Source organism: Protopterus annectens, chromosome 6.part1 (assembly GCF_019279795.1).
Source record: "Protopterus annectens isolate FY-2018-M chromosome 6.part1, PAN1.0, whole genome shotgun sequence".
NCBI lineage: Eukaryota > Metazoa > Chordata > Ceratodontiformes > Protopteridae > Protopterus > Protopterus annectens.
The window spans coordinates 188,630,715-188,655,027 of NC_056738.1; the positions used below are offsets into that span (position 1 = coordinate 188,630,715).

Genomic DNA, 24,313 nt, shown 5'->3' on the forward strand with positions numbered 1-24,313 from the left:
TGATGTACTGCGCGAGCGCAGTACATCAGAACTGCCACGGATGCCAGACATCTGCGGAAGGGCAGTAAACAGGCATTATACTATGCCATTATTTAAGAAAAGTAATAGTTTCTTTTCTTGAATAATGTCATGGTATAATAGCAATAACCCACTTCTGGGTGTGGGTAATGCTGTATTTACCCACGGTTGGCTTTGTTTGGTCCCGAGGGCGAACCCACACCCAAGCGTGGGTTATTGCTATAGTAATTGCTTTTGCAGGGGGCAAACACCCCTGCACCCCACCACCACCACCTTTCTTTAAACATTTTTTTCTGAAGATAAAACAACAAGCAATATTCTGAGGCAGTGGGACAATAGATAAATGCAATAAAAAACACCTCCCAGAAAGATTGCCACCCGCACCTTTATAGAATAGGAATTTTAAGTCTGTGTAATAGATTTTATACATGCAGCATTTTATGTGTTCACCCCCCCCCCCCCCCCTTTAAAGAAATGTAATTCTCAGTATAATACTTTTGTATAAACGCAGCATATTCTGTGTTTGTTGTAACAGGTAAAAATCTGTTTGGATCCGTATACCATTTGTTAAGCACACTTTCTACCAAATTATTTAGTCTAACATATAACATATCGAAGCTTTTAATAAGTGGAAATTGGAAATCCTGGTACCAGCAAATAAAGGAGAAACGGCTTTGTATCGAAAAAATTACAATGTTTTGTATACTCATTGCTCTGAGGATAGTTTTTCCATGTTTATTCAAAGCAGTTTTCAAAATAAACGTCATGGGTAGAGTGCTGGCTGGGGTTTGGGCGGTCCTTGCTACTGCGCATCTGGTGGGGTAATGTTCTAACATCGTCCGTGGCTTGTGCAATTAACTACATGGACTGAAAAATACCTAAACTAAAGACATATGTGTAAGCATTATGAGCCAGTGACAGTTTCTGCATTGAGATGAGCAAACTTTCTTTATAGTATCAACGACAGAAAAAAACAGTATCCCACAATCCTTTAAATAGGAAGCATCTTTTTACGTCAATGGTAAATACTGATTTCCCGGAAGCAGAGTTTTGGATATGTCTTCCAACGTGAAGTTTATAATAAATGCAGGCATTATAGTTGGTGGCGTGAGTGCTGTGTATGGATTTTGGTATCTGTTTTCAGAAGGCGGCCAAGCAAGACAAAAGGAAATCGTGAAGGTTAGAGAATGTTGTGACTTTGCATTACGCCACTTGATTATATTATTTAAAATGGCTGCTTATTATATAGTTGCCTCCTTTTCAAATGCCCAAAGTGGGATTTTTTTTTTGTAGAAGCACAAGGTTTTGCACGACATACCACAGATGTTGCAAAACACTGAATTTCATTCTTTGCCAAATAATAACTTATTCTTATATGATTATTTGCCTTGTTTATGCTATTTCAGATAATATTTATGTGTTTCAGATGCATAAAAAGCGTTTTATGCAATAAGTAAAATAAAACTTGGGAATATTTTTGTCTTAAAATTTCAGAGCATTTGCCGTTTTTCAGTATTTTTTGCAGGATATAACTACACAAATGGGGGCTATCCTGCGCAAAGAGGGAGATGTAGTAATCCCTAGATAATGGAGAACACTGGACCATGCGTTGTCACATTCAAGAATGATGATGCTAGTATTGCCTACGTCACTACTAGTCCCAGTATATCCCTTTTGAAGCTTTGTTTTTAAATCTGCTAAAAATAATGAATAAGAATATCAACATGGACCATGCGTTGTCACATTCAAGAATGATGATGCTAGTATTGCCTACGTCACTACTAGTCCCAGTATATCCCTTTTGAAGCTTTGTTTTTAAATCTACTAAAAATAATGAATAAGAATATCAACATGCATTTACGAACATTAAGTGCGAAATCTTAATCTGCCTTTGGCCGACTGGCTGTAAATCTCAGTATTTACCAAAACAACAAACATTTCGGGAGGGACAGGGCAAAATCATGGACGATGTTATTATTTTATTTTTATTTTATTTTATTTGCAGTTGGTTTACCAGGGTAGTCCATTGGGCCAAAATGAACCCGTTTTTAATGGAGTCCTGGGGAGAAAAGCTCCAAAACTAAATAGGTTAGTAGTTATACAAATTATACTATTATACAAGAGTTAAAGATACAAGAAAAACAAGTTCAAATAATACAGCAAAACTATTATATGCATCAACACATTTTCTTAACTGTGAAGTTCTAATGTCTGACATTAACTAACTGATTTTTTGGTAAACCCCTGAAAATGAAACCTTTGTATCCATGTGGCAAAGTCAAGGTCTTTATGCAAAACCTCACAGCCATAGAAATAATGTTTTTGTGTTACCATTTTGAGAAAAAAAAACAAAAAACTTCTTGTGATAAAGTTTGATATGCAACAGCGAGCAGCTGTCAAACTTTGCTAATGTATTATTCTAAGTGGTATACAAACACAATACTGTGCTCCAGTGATCTCTATTATTGCCCAGAAATTTAGTAGTCCCTCCAATGTTTTTTTTTTTTTTTTTTTTGGGGGGGGGGGGGGTGGATTTCTCATTCAGAGGATAACAATTTCATGTTCCGTACTGATTGAATAAATAAAAATAGAAGGGATGAAAATAGAAGGGATGATTCTTAGAGGTATTTCAGTTTAGGATGCACGGTCCTGGGAGGGGGGGGGTCACTTTAGGTTGCACCGCACCATCAGTGCTGTGATGCTTACACCGACTTAAAAGGAACAAATATTTTTTGATGGTCCTAAAGCACAGAAAGACTGCTGCACTGTATAAAGTCTCTCAATGGCCTATTTGCTGGAGATGTTATGTTCTACTGGCTCACCAGCAGTTTTGTGCAGGAATGGGTGTGACCAGAGTGATTGACAAGACTAATGCCTCTGATGTGCTTTGCAAATGATGCATGATTGTTATTTAATGCAAATTTGAAAGTGACCGCAGGCATACATTAATTGCTGATGAACTCGTCTGACACTTGCTTGCTTCCAGGAAGAGGGATAGAGTACGAGAATGCGATAGCAGGAATATTGTTTTAGTCTTTGTTTACCCTCTTCCTCAATGTAGTGTGATCTGGGAGCTGGTGTATTGAAGTACTGGGGGGGTGCAGGGGGGCTTGCCCCCCTGCAAAATCAAAGGGAAAGTGGAATTGGCTACTAAACAGCTTCATAAAATTATATTAAAATAAGTGTACCAGAGGGAATCTATTCTGGGCCCTCTACTGTTTAATATATTCATCAACCAACTACACACATCCTGCCCTCATTTATCTCTTGTGCAATATGTAGATGACTCCACAATCCTCACTTTAGCTGACTCCCTCTCTGACCTAAACACCCTCACTCAGTAATCCTTCTAATCAGTTGAAAACTGTCTCTCTAATCAGTTGATTTCTTAATACAAAAAAAAAAAAAACAAATTCCTGCTTTTCACTCCCCAAACCATGAACCACCTCAAACTGCCCTTCTCAATCAACTCCCCCCAACAATACATCATCTCTATTCAATCTCACACCAAGCTTCTGGGCTTCTGGGGGCTATCATCGATGACCAACTCAAATTTGATTTGCATGTCTTCAATAACATTAAGAAAACCCAACTCCTATATCAAACAAAAAATTTACACCTCTAAATCTAAAATGTCCCTATCCCATGCCTACCTCCTCCCTAGCCTTCTCTATGGTTCGCAAATCCTCACTGGCCTGCAAACCTCCCTCCTAACAAAACTCGAATCTTATAGTTAAATTGCTAAATTTGCCTGAGGTTATTCCTACTACTCTCACCACTGTCTTGCCCTTCAAACCCTAAACTGGTTAGAACTTCCTTAACATTTACTCTTTACCCAACTCAAGGTCATGCACATCCTACTGTACCAACCTTCCTCTTGTCCTGACATTGCCTCTCTTTTCTCCCTCTATACCCCTCCTAGGTCTCTCTGCAGCTCTGGCCAAAACCTACTCCATATCTACAAACCCAAAAGCAAAGTGGGGAAAACTTTCTGACATACATCCTCTTCTCACTCCTCCCTGAACTTCAACAAAAGTAACCTTCTCCATTCCTGTGTCTTTACTAGTCCCTCACCCATGTTTAATCAACTCCATAAATTTAGTGACTGCACTGCTAGATTTTCCTAACTTCTTATGTTTAATGTAAATATGTTGTATAACTCCTTTGATTACTTAGTGTATGTTTTCCTAAACAATTTAGAGCATATTTTCTTTTGAAAATTCTTTTTATTATTATGGACCATTGTATTTTTTATACCTCATGATTGTAATCATTGCAGAGCTTTTCTCCCCGGGCCGCTGCTGAAAAAGGGCTTCTGCCCAGTTGGACTAACCCAGTTAACAAATGTCAAATAACTAAACATTAAAGATAGTGAATACCAAAGTTACTTGCATGTACAGTAAACACTCAGCCCATGATAGCGGACTCTTGATCGTTTGAACATGCATCTTTCCACATGCAACTGACAAAGGGTCATTTCACGTAGAAACAGTTGCCAAGTTAATAAAAAAAAAAAAAAAAAAAAAAAAAAAACACATATCCTATACGAGGCCTTGTTCACTTGAATATTCATGCGGCTGAGAAATGCATGATGATGTTTATTCATAACTACTATTTGAGGTCAACCTGTTGCTAGGTGTTGGGCAGGGTTTGGGTGGCGTTTGCTATCTGTTGAGCCAGTACAATACAACATCACTAGTTTGCTTATGGAAAAATGTCTTGTGTTACAAGGTCTTACCCTTTATCAGATTTTAAATATTGCTCTTAATAAACTTAAAAACGTGCTAGAGTAAGAGGCATTGCACTAGCATAATTTTCTGATGCGTATGAAGTCTGAAACCCGACCACGTTAGTGGTGCTGCGGTAGCATTGTCGCCTCACAGCAAGACATTGTCCCGTTTGATTCTCAGCTAGAGCATCTTCTGTGTGGAGGCATGCGTGAATGGGCGTGCCTTCGTTGAAGGTTGTGTGTCGGGGCTGGTAACTCGGCACGTAAAAATCCACTACCAAACATTAGCGGACCGGAGTTCCGCTGTGGCGACCCCTAACGCTGAAAGACACAACAACAACATGAAGTCTGAAACCCAAAGTGCATGTCATTTGCAGCTGTTTAACTTGTATAACATCACAGATCCCTTTAAAGCACACTCCTTTTAACATTACCCTCATCACAGCCACTACATATTACATAAAACAAGGCATATGAAGTACTAACTGTGATATTTGTTCCCAGGGGTTGTAGCACTTGCAATGTCTTAATGCAACTCCCCTTTTCATATGTGATTACTAGACTAATGGCACAAGAGCCTGTACAATCCTAGCCAGTAATATGCAGGATATGACAATATTGTATCTTAATTCCCCAGATATGGGATGGGGTAATATCGGGTAGTTAGTCTTTTGGTGTTTGAGGCCAGAGTCCTTTTACAGACTGCCTCTGTCCATAAGGGACACAGGCAGTACTCCAGAAGTGAATTTACGGTCCCCATCCATTTATCCAAATTCTTTTTGAAGAGAGTAAGGGACTGGCTTTGTTTTAGGAAGATGGGAAGTTTATTCTGTACATGAGGTACCCCTTGGGATATGAATCTGTCTGTCCAGCAAGTTATTTTAGTCACAAATAAGGTTCAGGTGCATGGAACGGGTAACCCTTGTATAATTGTTCTTGCGAATAAGTAACATTTTCATCAGGGCTGGATCAGAGAATGCCTTGTATGTCAGACATAAGTCCCCTCTCAATAAATGTTATGAGAAGGAGTAAAAAGATGGGGCCTTTAGTTGGTCTGCATAAGGTGTGTATCTTGCACTTTGTATTTTTTTTAGTAAGAAGGTATCAAGGGAGGCGGTAAATAGGATCATAGGAAGTAATTAGGCTATTGGCCTGAGACCCTTATAAGCCTAGCCAAGAGTTTAACTATGTTTAGACAAGTCAGCACTCAAAGCCCCTGTCCAGCAGGGACACAGGTGGCAAGTACAGTTTTAGTTGCATTGATGAGAGAGTTTCTGGCTCTTTTATGCAGTTTTGTATATGCAGGTCAAATTTAAGATTATCGTGCATGACCATCCCTAATAATTTGCTATGGTAAGTGACTTATTGTTTGTGAGAGAGGGATTGGGGGAAATTTTTATTTATTTATTTTTTTTTTTGAGGGAGGCTGAGCATAAATTGTGAGTTAGAAAGCCATGTTTCAATGTCTTTTAAAGCTTCCTGAGTAATGTTTGGCGATGTGATTTCATAGTAGCAGGATTTGTTGCCTCCTTTAATATCTGATGCACATCCTCGTAAAGGTATTTAGATTCTATCATCCAAGAAGTAAGTCTGTTATACTTGTTATGTTGGGATGTGTGAAACACCCCTGGATTTGTGTGAGTAGATCCATTCTGTCATGAGCTTGCAGTAATTGCCTTAGCCATAGCAAAAGAAAGGAGAACTGTTGCCTCAGCCAAAAGGGAGTCACCACAAAGATCTTTGGAGAGTCATTCTAAATCTTCAGAATGACATTGGATGCTATTGGAAATGGTGGTAAAGCATACAGGGAATATTCCTGTCTAAGGAAAAGAAAAAGCATCCATCTTCCTTGCCTTCCAAAGTGAGAACTTGGAGCAGAAGTCTTGTAAGTAGTAATAGAGACTTACTAGATTGTCCTAGTGCTAGGAGGTTCCGCTAATGTTTCCAAACTCCCTGTCATAGGTTTTTAAACATTTGCTTAGCAGCAATTTGCTGGGTCAGTTTAATTTGTTATTAAAAGATGGTAAAAGGGGGAGCAAAAAAATCCCTGGACAATTTGGATAAGAAGGCTGAGAGAATGACTTGTAAGTCAGGCATAAGTCCCCTCTCAATAAACAATAGGAGTCAAAGTAAAGGGACAGGGCCTTCAGTCTGCATAAGACATGGGTCTTGTGTGTGTGTGTGTGTGTGTGTGTGTGTGTGTGTGTGTGTGTGTGTGTGTGAGATATTATTTCTGGGGCTGTCATCCACGAACTTGGTGAGCCAGAGGCCCTCAACATTGGCCTTCTCTTCAGAGAAGTATATACCTAACAGGAGGGGGTCCCAACACTGAGCCCTGTGGGACACTGCTAGTAGCAGGTTTCTTACTGGAAGTGGATTCAGCTATCTGGACAACATATGTCCTATCAGGGAGCCAGTTGATTAGCCACCTGATGTAGGGATTTATGCCTTACTCAGTAAATTTATCTATGATCCCAAAGTGGTGAATTGTGTCAAACTTTGGTCAGGTCTAGATAAGTAGTGTGTACCGTTTTACCATTCTTTCTCCAAGACGTCCACCAGATTGAGCAAGCAAGACCACCCTTTGACAAAGCCAAACTGAGTGTGGTCCATTTTTGGAGAGTTCATGTGTTATTGATCAGGTCATTGATAATTCTCTCCATGGCCTTGCAGATGACTGGTAAAGCTTATTCAACTGTAGTTTCCTTGGTCAGTTGATGGGGGCCCCCCCTTGTGCAGAGGGCTGACTATTGCAGTCCTCCATTCCTCTGGGATAAAGCCCATCCAGAAACTGTGATTAAAGAGGGTTTCCAGTGGCCCTGATGATCTGTTTTAAGCTTAAGAAGCATCCAGCAATGTTGTCAGGACTCATGAAGGCTGTATTTTGTGCTTTAGAAAGCACAGTAAGGACTTGTTCCCTTGTAATGAATGGTAGGGAGATGGTTGTGGGTATTTTTTGGCTGTGATGGGGGGGGGGGGGTTGAGCTGAACTTGTCAGCCAGCAAGTTTACTATAGTTTCATGCTGGGTGTAAGTATTGTCATTCATGATCAACTCTGCATATTGTTTGAATGTTTTCCCTGAGGTAACAAACAATTAAAAAAAAAAAAAAAAAAAAAAAAAAAAAAAAAAGCTGTATGATTATCTTTCACCTGGGTGGCAAATTTGACCAGCTCTCTTATTTATTAGTTTAGACTGGTGAGTGTCTTTTTGCACTGTTGTCTGTCCCTTCTTGGCACTGGAGAGGATTTTGTTTTCTGTTTGTTGAATAGCTTATTTATGCTAGGGATCCCCCAAGGTGGTTTATTTTTGCCAGTAATAGCTTTGACTAGGACAGATACTGCCTCCTCTATACAGCTATGAATGTGGTTGTACAGTGCTTTTGTGAACAGCTTAAACTAGGCCAAAGTGTCTTCAGGGTTTGGAGGGGCTTGGAAGTTTAATAAGTTGTCATTTAGTTTGAGTTAGCCTAAGCAAAGCTCTTAACAGGTTTAGAGTTTGATGGGGGTCTAAGTTGGTCTTAATACTAAAGGAGATCATTTTGCGGTCAGATCTTCCCAGGGAGGAATTAATGCATGGGAAGGAGTGGTACACCTGTCACTTAAAAATAGACACATCTCTCAAAACACTGAATAAATGTAAGTAACATTTTCCACTGTTCCCCTGAAGCTGTTAAATATTGTTTCTAGATTAACAATATTGCACCTATTGTTTAGAGGCATTCATTTTGACAGTTTTAGAACTAATATGACCCTGAAGTAAGCCATGTTGAATTGAAAAAGCATGTACTCAGAAAAGTACAAAGAGTATGCTTGGTCTTACCCTTGTTTATTCCTTCTGCAGTCATTAAGGAGCAGCACTCTGATTCCATTAGCTGAATTCCTTAAAAAGGCCTGAAAGAGCTATTGTGTTGTGTTTCTTCTCCCATGCTGCTCCTGTGTAATAGCACCAGAACTATACAGACCCGTTTTGTACAGTGACAGTTGAATGTAAAATCCTACATGGCATGCACAGTTCTGTTATTTCATATAGTGCCTCTAAATCAAGCAGATACACTGGGTTAACCTTCACGGACAACCTATACCACTGTCATTCAGTTGTATTGCCTGCTTTTCTAGTATTGTGTAGTTTAATAAATTGTAATGACTTTTTGTGATTTCCATGTGGGCAGTTTTTAGAATTCTGTGCATAAATGGTCAAGAATAGCAGTGATGTGTACACTTGTGTTGCTTAGCAAAATAAAACTGCAGTAATGTTACCATAATTTGAGTGTACACATAATTTGAATGTGCATCACAAAATTGTTTATGCCATGGAAGGCTAAATTTGTTATAGGTCATGGTTACTCCTGAAGATGGAAAGCCATTCCACAAAGTACTGTAACAGAGAGTTAATTTGTATTACAGATTTAAATTCAAGAGTTCTGGGAGTGTTCATATTATCACTGTAGGAGGGAAGCGATCTTTATATATTTAACACTGAGTGGTGATTGCTTCTGCGCATCGTGCGGGTGCTGATCTCCCTTCCTTTTCTACCTTCCAAGACGTAGCTGCCCTGTGTCTGTAATTTTACAGCGCATCCAAGAGTTTGCCACCTAATGTTTTTCCTCTCCTTCATAAAATGTTTACAGTTCTCAGTGATTAGCAGAAAATTAGTCAGTGATGCCAGACGTTTCATACTTCAGAATGCACACATTGATGTAAACCGATTTTATTACGAGTGAAATAGAGTAGTAGTTTAAAAAGTCTCTCTTGCTTTGTCCCTCAGTATTTTTGTTCTTTTGTGAAAAAAACTTGAATCCACCGCATTTGCTAATTATATCTCAACCTGTAGACATTGAAAGTAAGTTCAGAGGCCCTTAAAACATAGGTACAGCCAGCCAAAAAAATCTGGACATATAATTAGCATTAAAAATTGAATAACAGCACATAACTTCCACTTCGAGTAGAAATGTGGGATATTACTGGAACACATTTAAAAAAAGTGACAGAGGCAGTATAAAATCTGTAGACTCTCATGAACTGTATTGCAAACTTCTGCTACATTGTCAATCACCCAGCATCTCTGTCTTCAGGGAATCTTTAAAGTCAGCCAACTCATTACACTCCCAGAGTACATGTTCCCAGTTGCAGCTTTCTTCCCCATCACATCTCCAACATTTGCTGTCTACCTGAGGAAAGATTCTTTGGAGCCTGCTCGGGGTATAAAAATATCTATGTAAACACTTCCAGGCAAAGATCCTAAATATTCTAGATTTTGTTGCATATTGGGAGACATACACATTCCCACATTGTTTGTTTATTTTTGAATTGCTTATCCAGTCTCTCTTCCCAATTCTTCCTAACCTCTTCTGAGTGATTCTTATAGTTATCATGCACTATTTTATATGATCTAATTATTCCTTCCTTAGAGGCCATTCCTTATCTAGATTCTAATTTTTTTAGGAGCCCCATATTTCTTTCTCTTTGCCTATACTCTTATCAATCCTTGATAGGGAAGGCAATCTCTAACCTGCAATCCAAATAAGTTCTTGGCATCTTCCCAATCTATTACCTTTCCCTCTCTCTAGTTATCTGCTCCCAATACCTTAGTTCCTTTTGTCAGCCGTTTTTTCAAAAAGTTGAGAGAAATTATAAATGCAGTCACTGTTGCCTGTTTTTGTAACCTAGAAAATAAAATTCCTTCTTTGTCTTTCCTTGGTTGATGCATTCAGGTTGATATCCTTTACCATTTGCGATCATCTATGCAGCCTTCATCCACACTATGGCTTGCAATATGTATACCCGCTCCCTTTTTTAAATAGTATTTCTGTTACGGATCAAGTGGTTGGTTGTTAGCTTCAAATGTCCAGAAAACTTGGCCTCCCAACAAGCCTGAACCTTCATTTGTAATGCAGAATACAAATTTCCTACATATATTCATTTTTTTCTTGTATATAATACTTGTCTCATTTGTAACTGTAACCTGTCCACCTTGTGCATCATTTAATTTTCATTAACTTTTTTGTCACAGTTTTGTTTCTGCTCATTCTTCCTTTCTTCCACAGTTGGACACTATTGTCCTGTTCTCCTTCATTCAAAGGACGAGCCAAGCAAAGATGTCCCTTCTGCATTTTGGTCAAAGTTTATCAGAATACCCCTTTCTCACACATTTCACTATATTTTTTTTGTACCCCTCTTTCCCCACAAAAATAGTCTTTCATATGATTTCTGTAATGCACACTTCCTCTGAAGTCTTGAATGAGGAGTGTATTCAGTAAATGTAAGTTCCCCTTCATTCGAAAAACCAACCAGATTGATCACTTGCTAATCCAAAGAAAACCTTCATCACTCACTTTTTCTATTTTTTCCTACTTTCAGTCCGCAGTCTTAGTAACATCCTCTGAAAGCATATGTCCTGAGCTGAAATGTAATTTTCCTTTTAACTGATATTTTAGGTGACTGCATGGTGCGACTAGACCAGGGTGCCCTCTCTAAATGTTCAGTGAATTGTTTTTGCATAACAATAAGTGGTTTTCTTTTTCTCCAACATCAGATAAGCAACAATTTTTCTTAAGTCTGACTTTTTGCCTGAAGAGCTGGTACAGACTGTGGTCTCAGTACTTCACCCCAAAACATATGTCTGTCTGGAATTAGATGTACAGCATACATCTTTATCTTTTTATCATGTCCCTTTGTGAATACAGAACCACCTGCCTGGACATTCTTTCTACTGCATTTGTTTGTTTTCCCTCATGATCTCTGCTGCCATTTGCATTGTTGCATCTACCACTAAGGTAGCTTATTCCACCTCCTACTTTCCCTGACACCATTTCCCCCTCCAAACTGTGCTGTACCTATCCTTATTCCCCTTTGTGTGCTCCATCACATTACTTCCAAGCCATAATTAAGGAATCTGCCACATTCTTTAAACCAGACATTCCACCTGGCTGCAGATCCACAATTTGAACCTGTATGTTCTCCTCCTCCTGATCAGATATCTCCATCTTCTTGCACTGCTCCACAACTGTCTTTGCTCTAGGAATGGAAATATGAGAATTTGGAATGGAACATTTTTCTGGTACCCTAGCTGAGTTTTCTGTTGTCAGAATGAATACTAGCCACCTCTAGTCTCCCCTAAAAATAGGCAGTGAAGTATTACAAGTGGGGAATATAGAAAATGTAATAAAACAGTATAAGGGGTGTATAGGTATGAATGCTAATAACTAGCTATGTCAATTTTGGATATTGTGTGGTACAAGTTTTTTCTGGAAGTTTACTCTGAGTAACTGTTTCTTGGATGCTCTTCACATTCATAGTATTTCTTTGTTATTGTAAGCATTTTGACAACCTCTATACATTTCAGTAGCTCCTTTGGTCTACTTAGTTCTGCATTTGGGATTCTGGCAGTTTTCCCCAGCATTCCTGTGACTCTCAACTTCAGAATTTCACCTGACACAGCAGTGCTAGGTCTGTGAGACTGATAACTGTGTCTTGTCAAACCAATCCACTGGTCTACAAAGAAGTCCACCAGTCACTCTGCTGGTCCATCTGGTTGTCTTATTTGAGAGTGTATGTCAGGTAGTAGCTTCTACTACACCAAGCAAAGCATTGCTGGCTTTGGATTCATCTTGGCCACCCTGCACTCTCCATACACTTTGCTGGACCAAATTACATTCTGTTATATATGGGGTATTTACCTTTAAATATTAATGAACCAATATCAGAACACTGTATACCATTTGGTACATTGTTTCTTGTGATTTCACTCTAGACCTGTTTGAGGCTAGTCATATCCTTGGTGTGAGTATTGGAATGGAAAAGTATTCACTGAATTGAAGAAACACCTGCAAAAGTGAAGAAAACGTTTTGTTTTAAGAGTTGTGGTGCTTGGGGGTACAGAAGTAATATGAGCAGCAGAAAACCACTTCAAATACAGTCATCTTAGGTTCTTTACCTACAAAAGAAGCTAAACAGAAAATGGAAGGGTTTGTCTTCAGAAATGTAGTTTGTTTTAGTGCCAGCAGAACATCTGAAAAGTTTGAAATGTTAAGTTACTGAGATAGAAGCCTTGAAACATAGCTCTCAACTGTTCAGATTTTTTTTACCTTCTACCTCTGGTCTGTTCCTCTTAAATGTGTTTTTTGTCAAATCATTGAGGATTGAAGTCACTAAATAATGACTTGCATAGGAGTTTCAGATTTCATATCCATCAGAAAATGCATGCTAATGTCAAATCTGTTACTGTAGCAATGCTCCAAGTTTATAAGAGCAGTGTTTAAAATCTGTCACTGATTTTGGGCCTTTGTCTGCCTATTTAGCTTTGCCCAAATATCTTAGAGGCTATTATGAGTAGTGGGGTGGTTATTTGTTTAATTGGAAGCTAGTTTGCCTTTTGAAGGCTAGTGCAATGATGTTCTCTTTTGGAGGGCCAGGATGATGTCTGCAGATATTGAAGGCTGTCTTTGAGGGAAGGCTGCAGTCACTACATCTGACCTTGATATTGCAGTAGCTCTGCCACAAAGCTCTACACCTACAAGTTTACTGAGAAATTTGTCATTTTTTTTACTAGCCCATGGTCGCTATATCTGACATCATTATTGCAGGAGGTCTGTCACGAGACACTACACCTACATGTTAGTGAGAAATTTATAATTGTTTAATGTAAGCATATTTATTATGAAGAATCTTGCAGCATATTAACTTTATTCAGTTACATACATGCCTGCTTTGTGATTGAAAGTCTCTGTGAAATAGTCCGTGCACCGGACCTCTTACTAAGTTGGCCACTGCTTCCTTTAGTGGACCAGTAGACTATACTGCATATGCCAGTTATTTAGTCTCAGGAAATGACTGACAAAACGGTCTTACTTGCATCTCTGTTAATTGCTTTGTTCTGAGTATAAACTGATTGCTCTGTTTATAAATTTCACCTTCAAACCTGTGCCCACATCCTATATAAAACTACTTTTAAAACAGTGCCCTTCTTCAACTGATTATCTTCCAAGCTACTAAAATGGTAGCCAATAGCCTGTCCTTTTTCAATCCTTATAAATGGGTCAGTCCAGGAATCCCACATTCTGTCTTTTATGGAAAGTCATACACTATCCCTTTGCACAAAGGAGTAAATTCAACAGACATCAACAACTTTAGACCTATAGTATAATCCTCTCTTCCTTCACCAAAGTCCTTGAAAAATGTATTCAAAAACCATTGCTAGACTATTGCTTGCTGGAAGAACTCGTATCCTCTACACAACATGGCTTCTGTCCTTCCCATAGTACTAGCACTGCCCTTCTAACCTATATAGTTGCTGTCAATAAAGCTAGAGATATTAGCAAACTAATCTTCCTTATTTCTAGACTTGTCTAAAGCCTTCAACACAGTTTGTCACAGCAAACTTCTACTTCAAATGTCCTCACCAAGGTCTCTGTCAGCCCACTGTTCTGTGGTTCAAAAGCTACCTGTCCAATAAGTGTCAGTAAAATGGCACTCCAGGCTCTGTCCTTACCTTCCAGTTACCACTGGTGTTCTACAAGGCTGTATCTTTGTTCCCCTTCTCTTTAACATTTTCACCACCACCCTCTATACTTCCACACAGCAGACCACCCTAATACAATATGCAGATGATTCCACTCTCATTTGCACATCTGAAAACATGATACACCTCTAGAAAATTACTTGGGGAATCTTTTAACAGACACTGAAACATGGCTTTGTAAAACACACAACTCATGCTCAACCCAAAAAGACCAAACTACTGCTTTTTTCCCCAAATCCCTCTCATGAAAAAAACTAAATTTAAAGTCCTGTCTCTTGATAATACAACTATTGAATTCACTTCTTATAGCACACTATTAGGGGTGTTAGTGGGTGATAATCTTGCATTCCGCCATGCATAATACAAAATCGCATAAGAAAAACTCATCAAAAACTAGGGATGCTTTACAGAGCCAAAAACTCTCAGACAAAACTAAAACTACAGTTGCCACTACTTATCTCCTCCCCACTCTTCTTTGCGGTGCTCCCATCCTTACTAACCTCCAGGCTTCAAATAAATGCTGTAACAAAGTTGCTAAATTTGCAACACATATTCCTTTCAGAACCCACCACTGTATAGCACTTGTTTGTGTCTTTCGGTTTTTCCCGGTTAGGGGTCGCCACAGCGGAACTCCGGTCCGCTAATGATTGGCAGTTGATTTTTACGTACCGGCTTGTCAGGCCTGACGCACAACCTTCAACGAAGGTACACCCATTCACGCATGTCTCCACGCAGAAGATGCTGTAGCTGAGAATCGAACCGGATAGCGTCTTACTGTGAGGCGACAACGCTACCGCAGCACCACCACCGCGGGTTTTTAACCTAAATTGGTTCGTCAACTAACATACACAACTTCTTACCACTGATAAAATTATCCAGCATCCATTTGTCTGTCCAGCAGTAAAAAACATTCTACACAACTGTGTTCCCAGTGAGTTGTTGCAATCCAGTGACCAAAAACTCCTGTCAGTTTACAAACCTAACAAATCTGCTGGGCATTGTCTGTACTCAAACAAGGTTGCTAAGGCCTGAAACTCCTTACCTGTATCCATCAGGTCTCTCTCTGTCTCTCTTTTGCATGCTTAGGTTGAGTGTTAGACTACTTTCAAGGGAAAAACTGAAGAGGATTCTTAGTGGAGCCGGGAATAATTTAACCGTAGCTAACCAGCACTGCCCGGTGCGCAAAACCATGCAAACGTGGTTTTTTATAGTAGGGAAATGAAAGGGATGGAAATTAGCCCAAAATGACCAATAAACTACTAACTTCTGGGCTGGAACCACTCCTGCAGGGACAGATAGGTTCCCCTTTCTCAACAGGTGAACAGAGAAACTTCTTTCTATCCAAGTATGGTATGGGCAACTCATAAACTAGCATCACAGCCCTGAATTCAGCACTAGCCTGAAAACTGGACTATACTAGCTTAGAAAGGCGGGAAACAAGGACATTTTTGTCTTTTTGAAAAGATAAGGCAAAAATAGTAAAAAAAAATACATTTAAAACTGCTTTAAGCAATCAGAAAAGGCTATCGCACTTTAGTGTATAGCCTACAACAGTTAAACAAATTATTTAAACAAAAATAACTTTTTAAAAGTGCAGGCAGTCAAATAAGTACAATATGTGAAAAAAACAAGCTTTTAAATCACAAACGCTGGAAAATCTGCGTTTAGGCAGAAAACAGTTAAGTACAGCAAGAAAGTACAGAAAACTGATAATCACTCCAAAGTCTCTCTTCTAAGCTAGAAGGCTTGTATCGGTTTAAGGCTTTCTAGTGCTACCCAGTAGGTTAGTTACAGGAAAGATGGAGAAAGAAGCGCAGATGTGGTCTTTTAAACCAGAAAGTTGAAAGAGACGGACAAACTGTCCAAAAATTCAATAAACTACAATTTCTGGGTCAAGAACCTCTCCTCTCATGGTAGACTGGCTACCTAGTGCTTACCACTCCCACTGATAAGCTAGAAGGCTTCCCTCCAATACAGAAAGGCTTGGGGGGGGGGCTCAGAAGCTTACCAACAGTCCTTAATACAGCAAGTCTGTATCTGGACTTGACTAGTTAGAAAGGCAGGAAACAAGCGTAGAATTTGTTACAGAAAAGCAGCTAAAACAGCAGTAAATACAATTCAAATTGTAGTGCAGGCCAGCACACCCGAGCGTGTAACAGCACTACAGCAAATACAGTTCAAATAAATGCAATTAAATTAACAAATGACTAAACAAAACAAGTGCAGAAGGCAGTAAATTAGAAGGCTGCTAACGAGCAATAATAAGTGCAGAGTAAGAGCGACGGAACAAATAACAGCATGCAGAAGAGCAACTAAGACAGTTACAGTAAGAGCAGCTGAATAAGATATATATATATATATATATATATATATATATATGTGTGTGTGTGTGTGTGTGTGTGTGTGTGTGTGTGTGTGTGTGTGTGTGTGTGTGTGTGTGTGTAATAAATTATATATTTTTAAGGGAAGGAACAGAGCAAGATTAAGAGGCTACAAGGGGTTAGGGGTTGTCCTTCCCAAATGCTCTCTTTGTACACAGTAGGAGTGCCTGAAATCAGAATATGATCTCACTGCACTCAGTTGAGTGAGCAAATGAGATGGGCCCAGAAGGAGTATCCAAATACAAATCTACAAGAGGGGCGGGCAGATTCAAAGCCACCAACATTGGGAGGGCGGGTGGGGAACTTAACTGTAGAGAGACAGCCACAACTTCAGTTGAGTTAATATTCAGTGAAAAACTCACATAAATAAATTAAATACTATATGCAAAAGAGCAGATAAATGTACTTAAATTCACTTATACGTCCAGCTGATTTCAGGTAGGTGTTAGCCGGCCAAAGCTGTGATATTAAGCAGAGATGACTCAAAATGTACCACTTATATAAGACAAGACAGGATATTAGTGATGAGCTGAAACTACCCCCCACTGCTATGGATTGCTACTTGCACAATTTGTATGATCAAACTTACCTTTGTGTGTTTTGTTCGACATTAAGATCAACAAGGCAAAAGACCAAATTACAACATCGAACCTGCGAAAGATTGTGAAAGGAACTTGTTTTCATTTTTCAGTCGTTACACTAAATCCCTCCAGTAACACCAGCTTCCATTTTCAGTAGTGGCAGTGTTACAGGAAGTTTTTTAGGTAAGGTGTGGGGATAGCATGCATCACTAAGGTAATGCAGGGGTTATCATCTGAGGTATTATGTGGAATAAACTAAGTGCATCAAAAAAGATGTGCAAATCTTTGTATCTTTTTTTTTTTTTTTTTTAAGTAGTAGGAGCCTAGGTCTTAGTTTCAAATATCACATTTATTTGAAATATAACAAATCCTTGGTAGCAGTATCTAAAGCATCTGTATTAGCACGTTGGCTACTTTAGTAATATTTTTTCCAGGAGTACAGCACTTTGTATTTCTGCAGTTACTATGTGGGTCCTCCTCAGTACTTTGTGTTACCAGATAGATCTCCTTTCCAGAGCCATATCATCTTCTTGAATGGCTGGTATCAAGGGTATGTCCCATGAAGGTGACCATCCAATGTGCTAGCTTGGGACTGTCCTGTGAGTTGCTAAGGATTAACCACCTCTTTGTTGATACAAATGTTGTGCAGTTGAAGTAATAACCAGATCTGGAAGAGTAGTTCTATCCCCAGTAACATATTTATCCAGCCGTCACCCCTTTCCCTGGTGTATTTGCTAGCTTCACATGGCTAACCTTTGATCTGTAAGGTGTAAATACCATGGTGTGCTATAGGATTAGGTGAATAGCAGCCTGGGAAGTTTAATTTCTTGTGTAATCCTAATGCCTGTGGCCTCAACCCTAGTTATTGACAAGATGAGCCTACTCTTCCAAAGCTGTAGTAATGGTAAGTGTGTAACTTTCATTTACAGTCTGTTATGCCAGTAGGGCATCTTGTGTGTGATGTGCAAAAGCAAGTGTGTGTGTGTTTAGGGGTTATATATACACACACACACACACACACACACACACACACACACACACACACACACACACACACATTCCAGAAAGATATGCAGCAGTACGGTCAGTGAATCGTCCTGCCTTTTTGGCCTCTTGGACAAAGCTGCACCTTCCTTATAGAGAAAGCACCACACACACACACACACACACACACACATTCCAGAAAGATATGCAGCAGTGCGGTCAGTGAATCATCCTGCCTTTTTGGCCTCTTGGACAAAGCTGCACCTTCCTTATAGAGAAAGCACCCCATCCCCAAATGTCCCTGAGCTCCACTGAGGATCAGTAGTTTTTTGCGCATCTTTGGATGCGCCTTTTCCCAGGTTGGTCATATGTCCATCCTCCCTTGCCAGTGCCTCAGATGCCCCAGCTGCTAATCGAACCTGGGTTACCCAGGCTGTAGTCGGGGCTTTATCCCAATATGCCATGGTGCTGGCCATGTTGGTATAATTTAATTTTACACCAAAGTCTTTTTGTGCCCATGATGCACTGTTTGTCCAGTAAAATTACATTAGGAAGCACAACATGCTATGTGGTCTGTGGCAAAAATTTTATTTTTCTTCAAAGAATCTCATTGATCTCTGCTGTCCTACATCTAGACCATTTTTGTTTATGGTACATCAGAATTTTAGTTCTAGGTTTTGCTTCTCCCATTTATTCTGAAGTTGGTCATCTTTGAACAGTCAGTCTGATATGCCATTCTTCTCAAAAAGATTTACATGGGGATTCATGATCCTTCCCTGTGCTACTTACCATACACATTATGGAGACGTACTGCAGCATGCATCCAACAAGTTCACATTTTGTTAGCAGAATCTTGCACATCAGCAATCCACAGAGCACAGTGGCTTGAAATTTACTGTATGCAGAATGTCTTTGAGTTTTAACAGCATACAGTGTGCCATTTGAACTGAAATATAGCATCACACACATGCAGAATCATAGGGCACAGTGAAGCACCATGGCTATAGTACAGGCTTGAGTTGCAGCACCCTCCCACTTGCTGTTATATCCCTGGTGCAGCCACAGTCAGAAATGCTTCCATCTTGAGTTGTCGTGTCCCTGATGCACATCTGTAAGTATTTGCAGTGCTGTTTAATGTGCATAGGGCAGATGTTCAGATGAGCCTATGTACTACACTCTGCACCTTTTACGTCAGGATAATGACACACCAACCTGCAGTTTAGTTAGATGGTCTTCATTTGCCAGCTGTGGTTCCATGCAACTGAAAAAAATACTCATTGTGGATGAAATCTGTGTCCTCCTTGAAGATAAACATTTTGAAGGCATATGCTGTAGGTAGTAAGCCTGTAGCAGCAAAACACTGCAGTGTCAAACCAGACTACTACATTGGGTACCTCTGGGTTCAGTCCTGGGACCGCTCTTGTTTGGCATCTACTTTTCTGAAGTACAGGCCAACACTAAGGGGCTCTGGCTAACAAAGTTTGCAGATGACTGCAAACTGGGAGCCATTATTGTATCCTCAAATGATGTGGATATTCCACAAAAGGGCCTTATAGAAACACATCCTTGGTGCCAGAGCCATGGGCTCAAGCTTAATGCCAAGAAATATATAGTTATCTCCTTTGGGGAAAAAACATGTACCCATGAATTACCACAAGTGGCATTACCACATAGGCAGTACACTAAACACTGAAAGTGTGATGAGAGACTTAGGGACACAGGTGGACAGTGGTCTCACCTTCGATAACCACATCGCCACAACAGTCAGGAAATCCTATGTGGCACACTTCATCACTAAGGGCTTTTCATCCAGAAAAAAACAAGGTAATTGTCCCACTGTACTTATCCCTCATTAGACCCATTATAGAGTACAACGCCCCGTTTGGTATGTACCTCCTAATTCATCTGCAACAGCTGGAAAGGCTGCAGAATACCTCACTAAAAGAATCACAGGCCTAAAGCAGATGTTGTATGCTGACGGTCTAAAAAAATCTCCAGCTATACTCTGTGGCATATCGTCTACTCTGAGGCGATCTCTAGTTAACATGCAAGGCCATGCCAAACCCTGAGCTGTTGGACATGCTCCACTTAAAGAAATCCCAATCCCTCAGAGCTACACGCTTCAGGATCTAAACCTTGTCATCACAATGAACAAAACATGCTGCAGGGATAGGTTCCTGACCCAGAGACTCCTCATACTCTGGAATATACTGCCCATACATGTCAAGTAGAGTGCTTCCTTGGCACTCTTCAAAAGGAACCTTGACAATTGGATGGGAGATGGGAAATTCACCCCTGGGATCATGTCAGTCGCCCTGCTAGATAGGGGTCCAGGTAAGTAAATATTGTGGGAAGAAATGTCCAGGGAGTTATGGCTAGGCTTATATAGCCCTAGGGCCGATGGCCTAGTACCAACCTATGAGCACAATAGATAATCTCCAACCTGTTTTTACACTTTGTGTATGCTTTGTCCAGTCATGCTATGACATCTTTTTTGATTTAGTTATCCTGGGCCAGTTCGGAAGCAAGAAGTGCATGAGTTGTAGACTAATATGAACCAATTGCATATAATTTAGTAAGTTTTTGTATTAAGCACATAATTTATAATGCATCCACATGCCTTGGTGAAACCTGACTTCAGTAACGGGTGAAATCATGCACGTACACACACCCTGGACTGTGTTTTGTTGATGCTTCTACCATCAGCTGTGGTGTGTCAAGTAGGAGCTGTTGCTGCTGTTGTGCATATAAATTGTTTAGGCAGGTCAAGTGGGTGTATTGTACTTTGTTGTGCACTGCTTTGTAGTTTGTGTGATTTCTATATAATGCGATTGCATTATGTTCTGCCTGCTGTGGAGTATTCAGTAGAAATGGTCTTCACATATGTTTTTGCTGGCTGAGACTGTCCACTTAGTAGCAAGGTGGTGGGAAGGCCAGTGCTTTGCAGTTCCAATATTTCTGAATGGAGTAGGTCACATTATGCAAATGCGGTGTGTTGAATAAATACCTGTGTGGTGTTGTGCTCTCTTTCTGTAACTGCATAGTGGCCTTCCAAACCACCATTCTTTTCTTGCCACTCGTATTGAGTCCTGTCACTAGTGCAGCTGAACAGACTTTTGGTGAACATTTGTTGAGTCCAAGTTGGTAACCTAATCTGTGTTTTATTAAGTCTGTGCTCCTCTCAGATGCAGCCTTCCTTATACTAACCATTTTCCCAAGCTGATGCATGTCAGTCTAATGTAGTAAAGGCTGTGAGAGGTACTGAAGGGAAATAGATTCACAGAAAAGTAAAGTCGTTTACTTAGACTGAATGCCAGGTACAGGCAGAAAATAGTGAGAAAATTGATTCATGCATTTTTATTAATGGAAAGATAGTCATGCTATTTTAATGTATATTTAGCCCTCTTGGTATTTAAACAAAGGGCATGTACAGTACTTTGAGAAAAATGTGACCTTTGGTGGAGCTGAACACAGCAAAAAACATGTACAGTAGTGTATAATCAGGAGTGCTGCATAAACCACAGGAGGACTATGGAAAAAACGTTGTCTTAGAATTATTAATGTGTAAAATGTTCAGTTTAATATCCCCTGGCAGATACAGGGCTACCAGTATTTATTACAGTAGTTTTCAATATTGGCAGATATAGTTTAAATTAACAAAAAGTTACTTGCAGGTTTAATTTATAATGGCATATGTGTGCTATTTATATCTATATCTTATCTTACTGATACTTTTCCCCACTTTTCAGAAACTTCCTGAGGGAAATGTTATTCGGATGGAGGAATCAAAGCTCCGAACTGCATTAACGATGCAGGTCATCAAAAAGGCAGCAGAAAGTAATGAGAATATTTCCAGGAAGCCACCATGGGGCAGTTAGTGGCAGTGTGCTTCTGTATCCTGCACATCAGCAACAGAAAAGTCCGCTTGTTAGCGTGCAAGACTCGCTTTAAATGAAGAAATGGTGCTGAGAAAAACTTTTGGTGTAGATGTTGAACAGCTTTTAAACTGGGGATCTGAAATCCATGGTACACAACTACTTTCTGGGACTTGGACCTTATTATGAATGTGTAAATATCTGATGTAATTTTTTTGGATTGTATGCTGCCATTAAAGTGGCTTACTACAGTTACTTCTGTGGTTTCCTATAACAGTACTGTGGATACCACCACATGGATATACATTTATTTTACTGATGGATCCATGCTTCTCCTCATTTATTACTTTTAGAGTAACCCTTTGCATTTTGTATTGTAAAATGGAAGATTATCACTAAGCTTGCTAGTCTGCCTGTGTCACCATCTGTCTATATTTCTGGACGTTTTCCTGCGATTATCTTGTGATACTTAATGTGCCTCAGTTATGTTTGTACAGTCCCATCTGATGAGCTATAATTATTCTACTAGGGTAACGACCACCAGGGCCTTTATAAGCCTGGGCGTGCAACCCAACCCAATTGTGTCCTTGTGTATCATGGGCATTTATTAGGAGGGTATGTTAGGACGTTTCTAGGGGTTATGTGGGGGGTATGTTAGTTTTGGCATTTCTGTCTGAGAGACATGGGGGACAGACCCAGGGTGAATTTCTGATTTCCCATCCATTGGTCAAGGTTACTTTTAAGTAGGGTGAGGGAAGGACACTGCTTCAAATGGATGAGGAGCCTGTTCCAGAGCATTGGGATCTTCTGAGAGACCTCTGTCTTGCCAACGTGTTTTGGTTATGTCACAAACAAAATTTTATATCCTTGGATCTAATAGTTCTGATGCTGTTCATTTTTGCGAATGTGTGCAAAAGGTCCATCAGAGCTGATCAGAGGATGCATTGTATGCCAGGCACCGGTTTCCCCTCTGTAACATGTAGGAGACTGAGTATAGTGGTAGGGCTTTAATGCAGTCCATATAGGGCAAAGTGTTTGTGCCCTGGATTCTCCTGGTAAGGGAACCTGTGAGGTTATCTCAGATGTTGCTTATGTCTGGTCAGGTATGTGGTGAAGGGGGAATTGTGCTAAATGATGGGTCTGATAAAAGCTGAATAAACTGACACGACGTCTTCCTTGGAGCTGGATGCCATGTCCTTGCTTTATACACTGGGTAACAGAATGATTGTCTTTACCTTGGTCCTATATTGGTCAAAGACCAGATTACTGTCTACATATGTTCCCAGACCAGATCCCTGGCTACCAGGTCAACTCTTAGAGATGTCTTATCGATGTGGTAGTTAGCCTGGGAGACGTTTTCCCAAAAGGCACTGTAATGCATTTCTTGGCATTGAGTCTTGGCATTGAGTTTTAGTCTGTGATTTTGTCATTTGTCAGTGTTAGACTTATCTTTGAACATGGTCAGCCAAAGGCCTTTGACATTAACCTTTACCTCTGAGAAGTAGATGCCAAATAGGAGCAGTCTCAGCATTGAGCCCTGTGGTACCCTACTGGTGAACAGTCTCGTGGTCTCACAAATCCTGACTTTCTGGGTCCTGTTTGTGACTAAAGTGGCTGTCCTGTGGGTTATATAGGGGTTTTATGCCCAGTTTGGTGACTGTCAATTATTGCCAAGAGAGAGATTGTATTGAAAGCCTTAGCCAGGTCCCACTAAGTGGTATGCACCATTTTCCCCCATCTGTTGTGTTTTAGTAGGCATGACCTTCCCGTGACCAAGCCAAACTGGGAACCAATGTCTGCAGGTTGCCTATATCTATCACTTCAAGGTAAATTGTTCCATGGCTTTGCATATTAGATTTAGACTAATGTGTCTGTGATTTAGACTAATGTGTCTGTATTTTTTGTGGTCCGTTGATGGCCCACACTTGTGAAGTGGGATAACCATTGCAATCCTCCATTATCGTGGTAAAAAGCCTGCTTTGAGGGTATAGTTGAAAAGTGACGCGAGTGGTCCTGATAGATCATGTTTCAGTCTATTTAAGAAGCATGCCAGGATATTGTCTGGTCCCATTGAGGTTGCGTTCTTGGCCTTGGTAAACCCTGCCAGGACCTTCTCCCTCTTTAATTGTTTGGGGGGGGGGGTTGTTAGTAGGTATTTCATGGTGGGGGGGGGGATGAAATTTGAGCTGAATTTGTCAGCCAGTAAATTTGCTATGTCATTTTGCTC

The 24,313-nt window shown here is 40.0% G+C and overlaps 1 protein-coding gene across 1 annotated transcript; it reads left to right on the forward strand.

The window, feature by feature from the left end:
• Positions 1-1,045: 1,045 nt before the first annotated feature.
• Positions 1,046-22,337, forward strand: LOC122805463 (ubiquinol-cytochrome-c reductase complex assembly factor 3-like). Its single transcript, XM_044075639.1, has 2 exons — positions 1,046-1,197; positions 21,961-22,337. The coding sequence occupies exons 1-2, from the start codon at positions 1,075-1,077 to the stop codon at positions 22,087-22,089; spliced, it is 252 nt and encodes an 83-aa protein (XP_043931574.1). The 5' UTR covers positions 1,046-1,074; the 3' UTR covers positions 22,090-22,337.
• Positions 22,338-24,313: the final 1,976 nt, after the last annotated feature.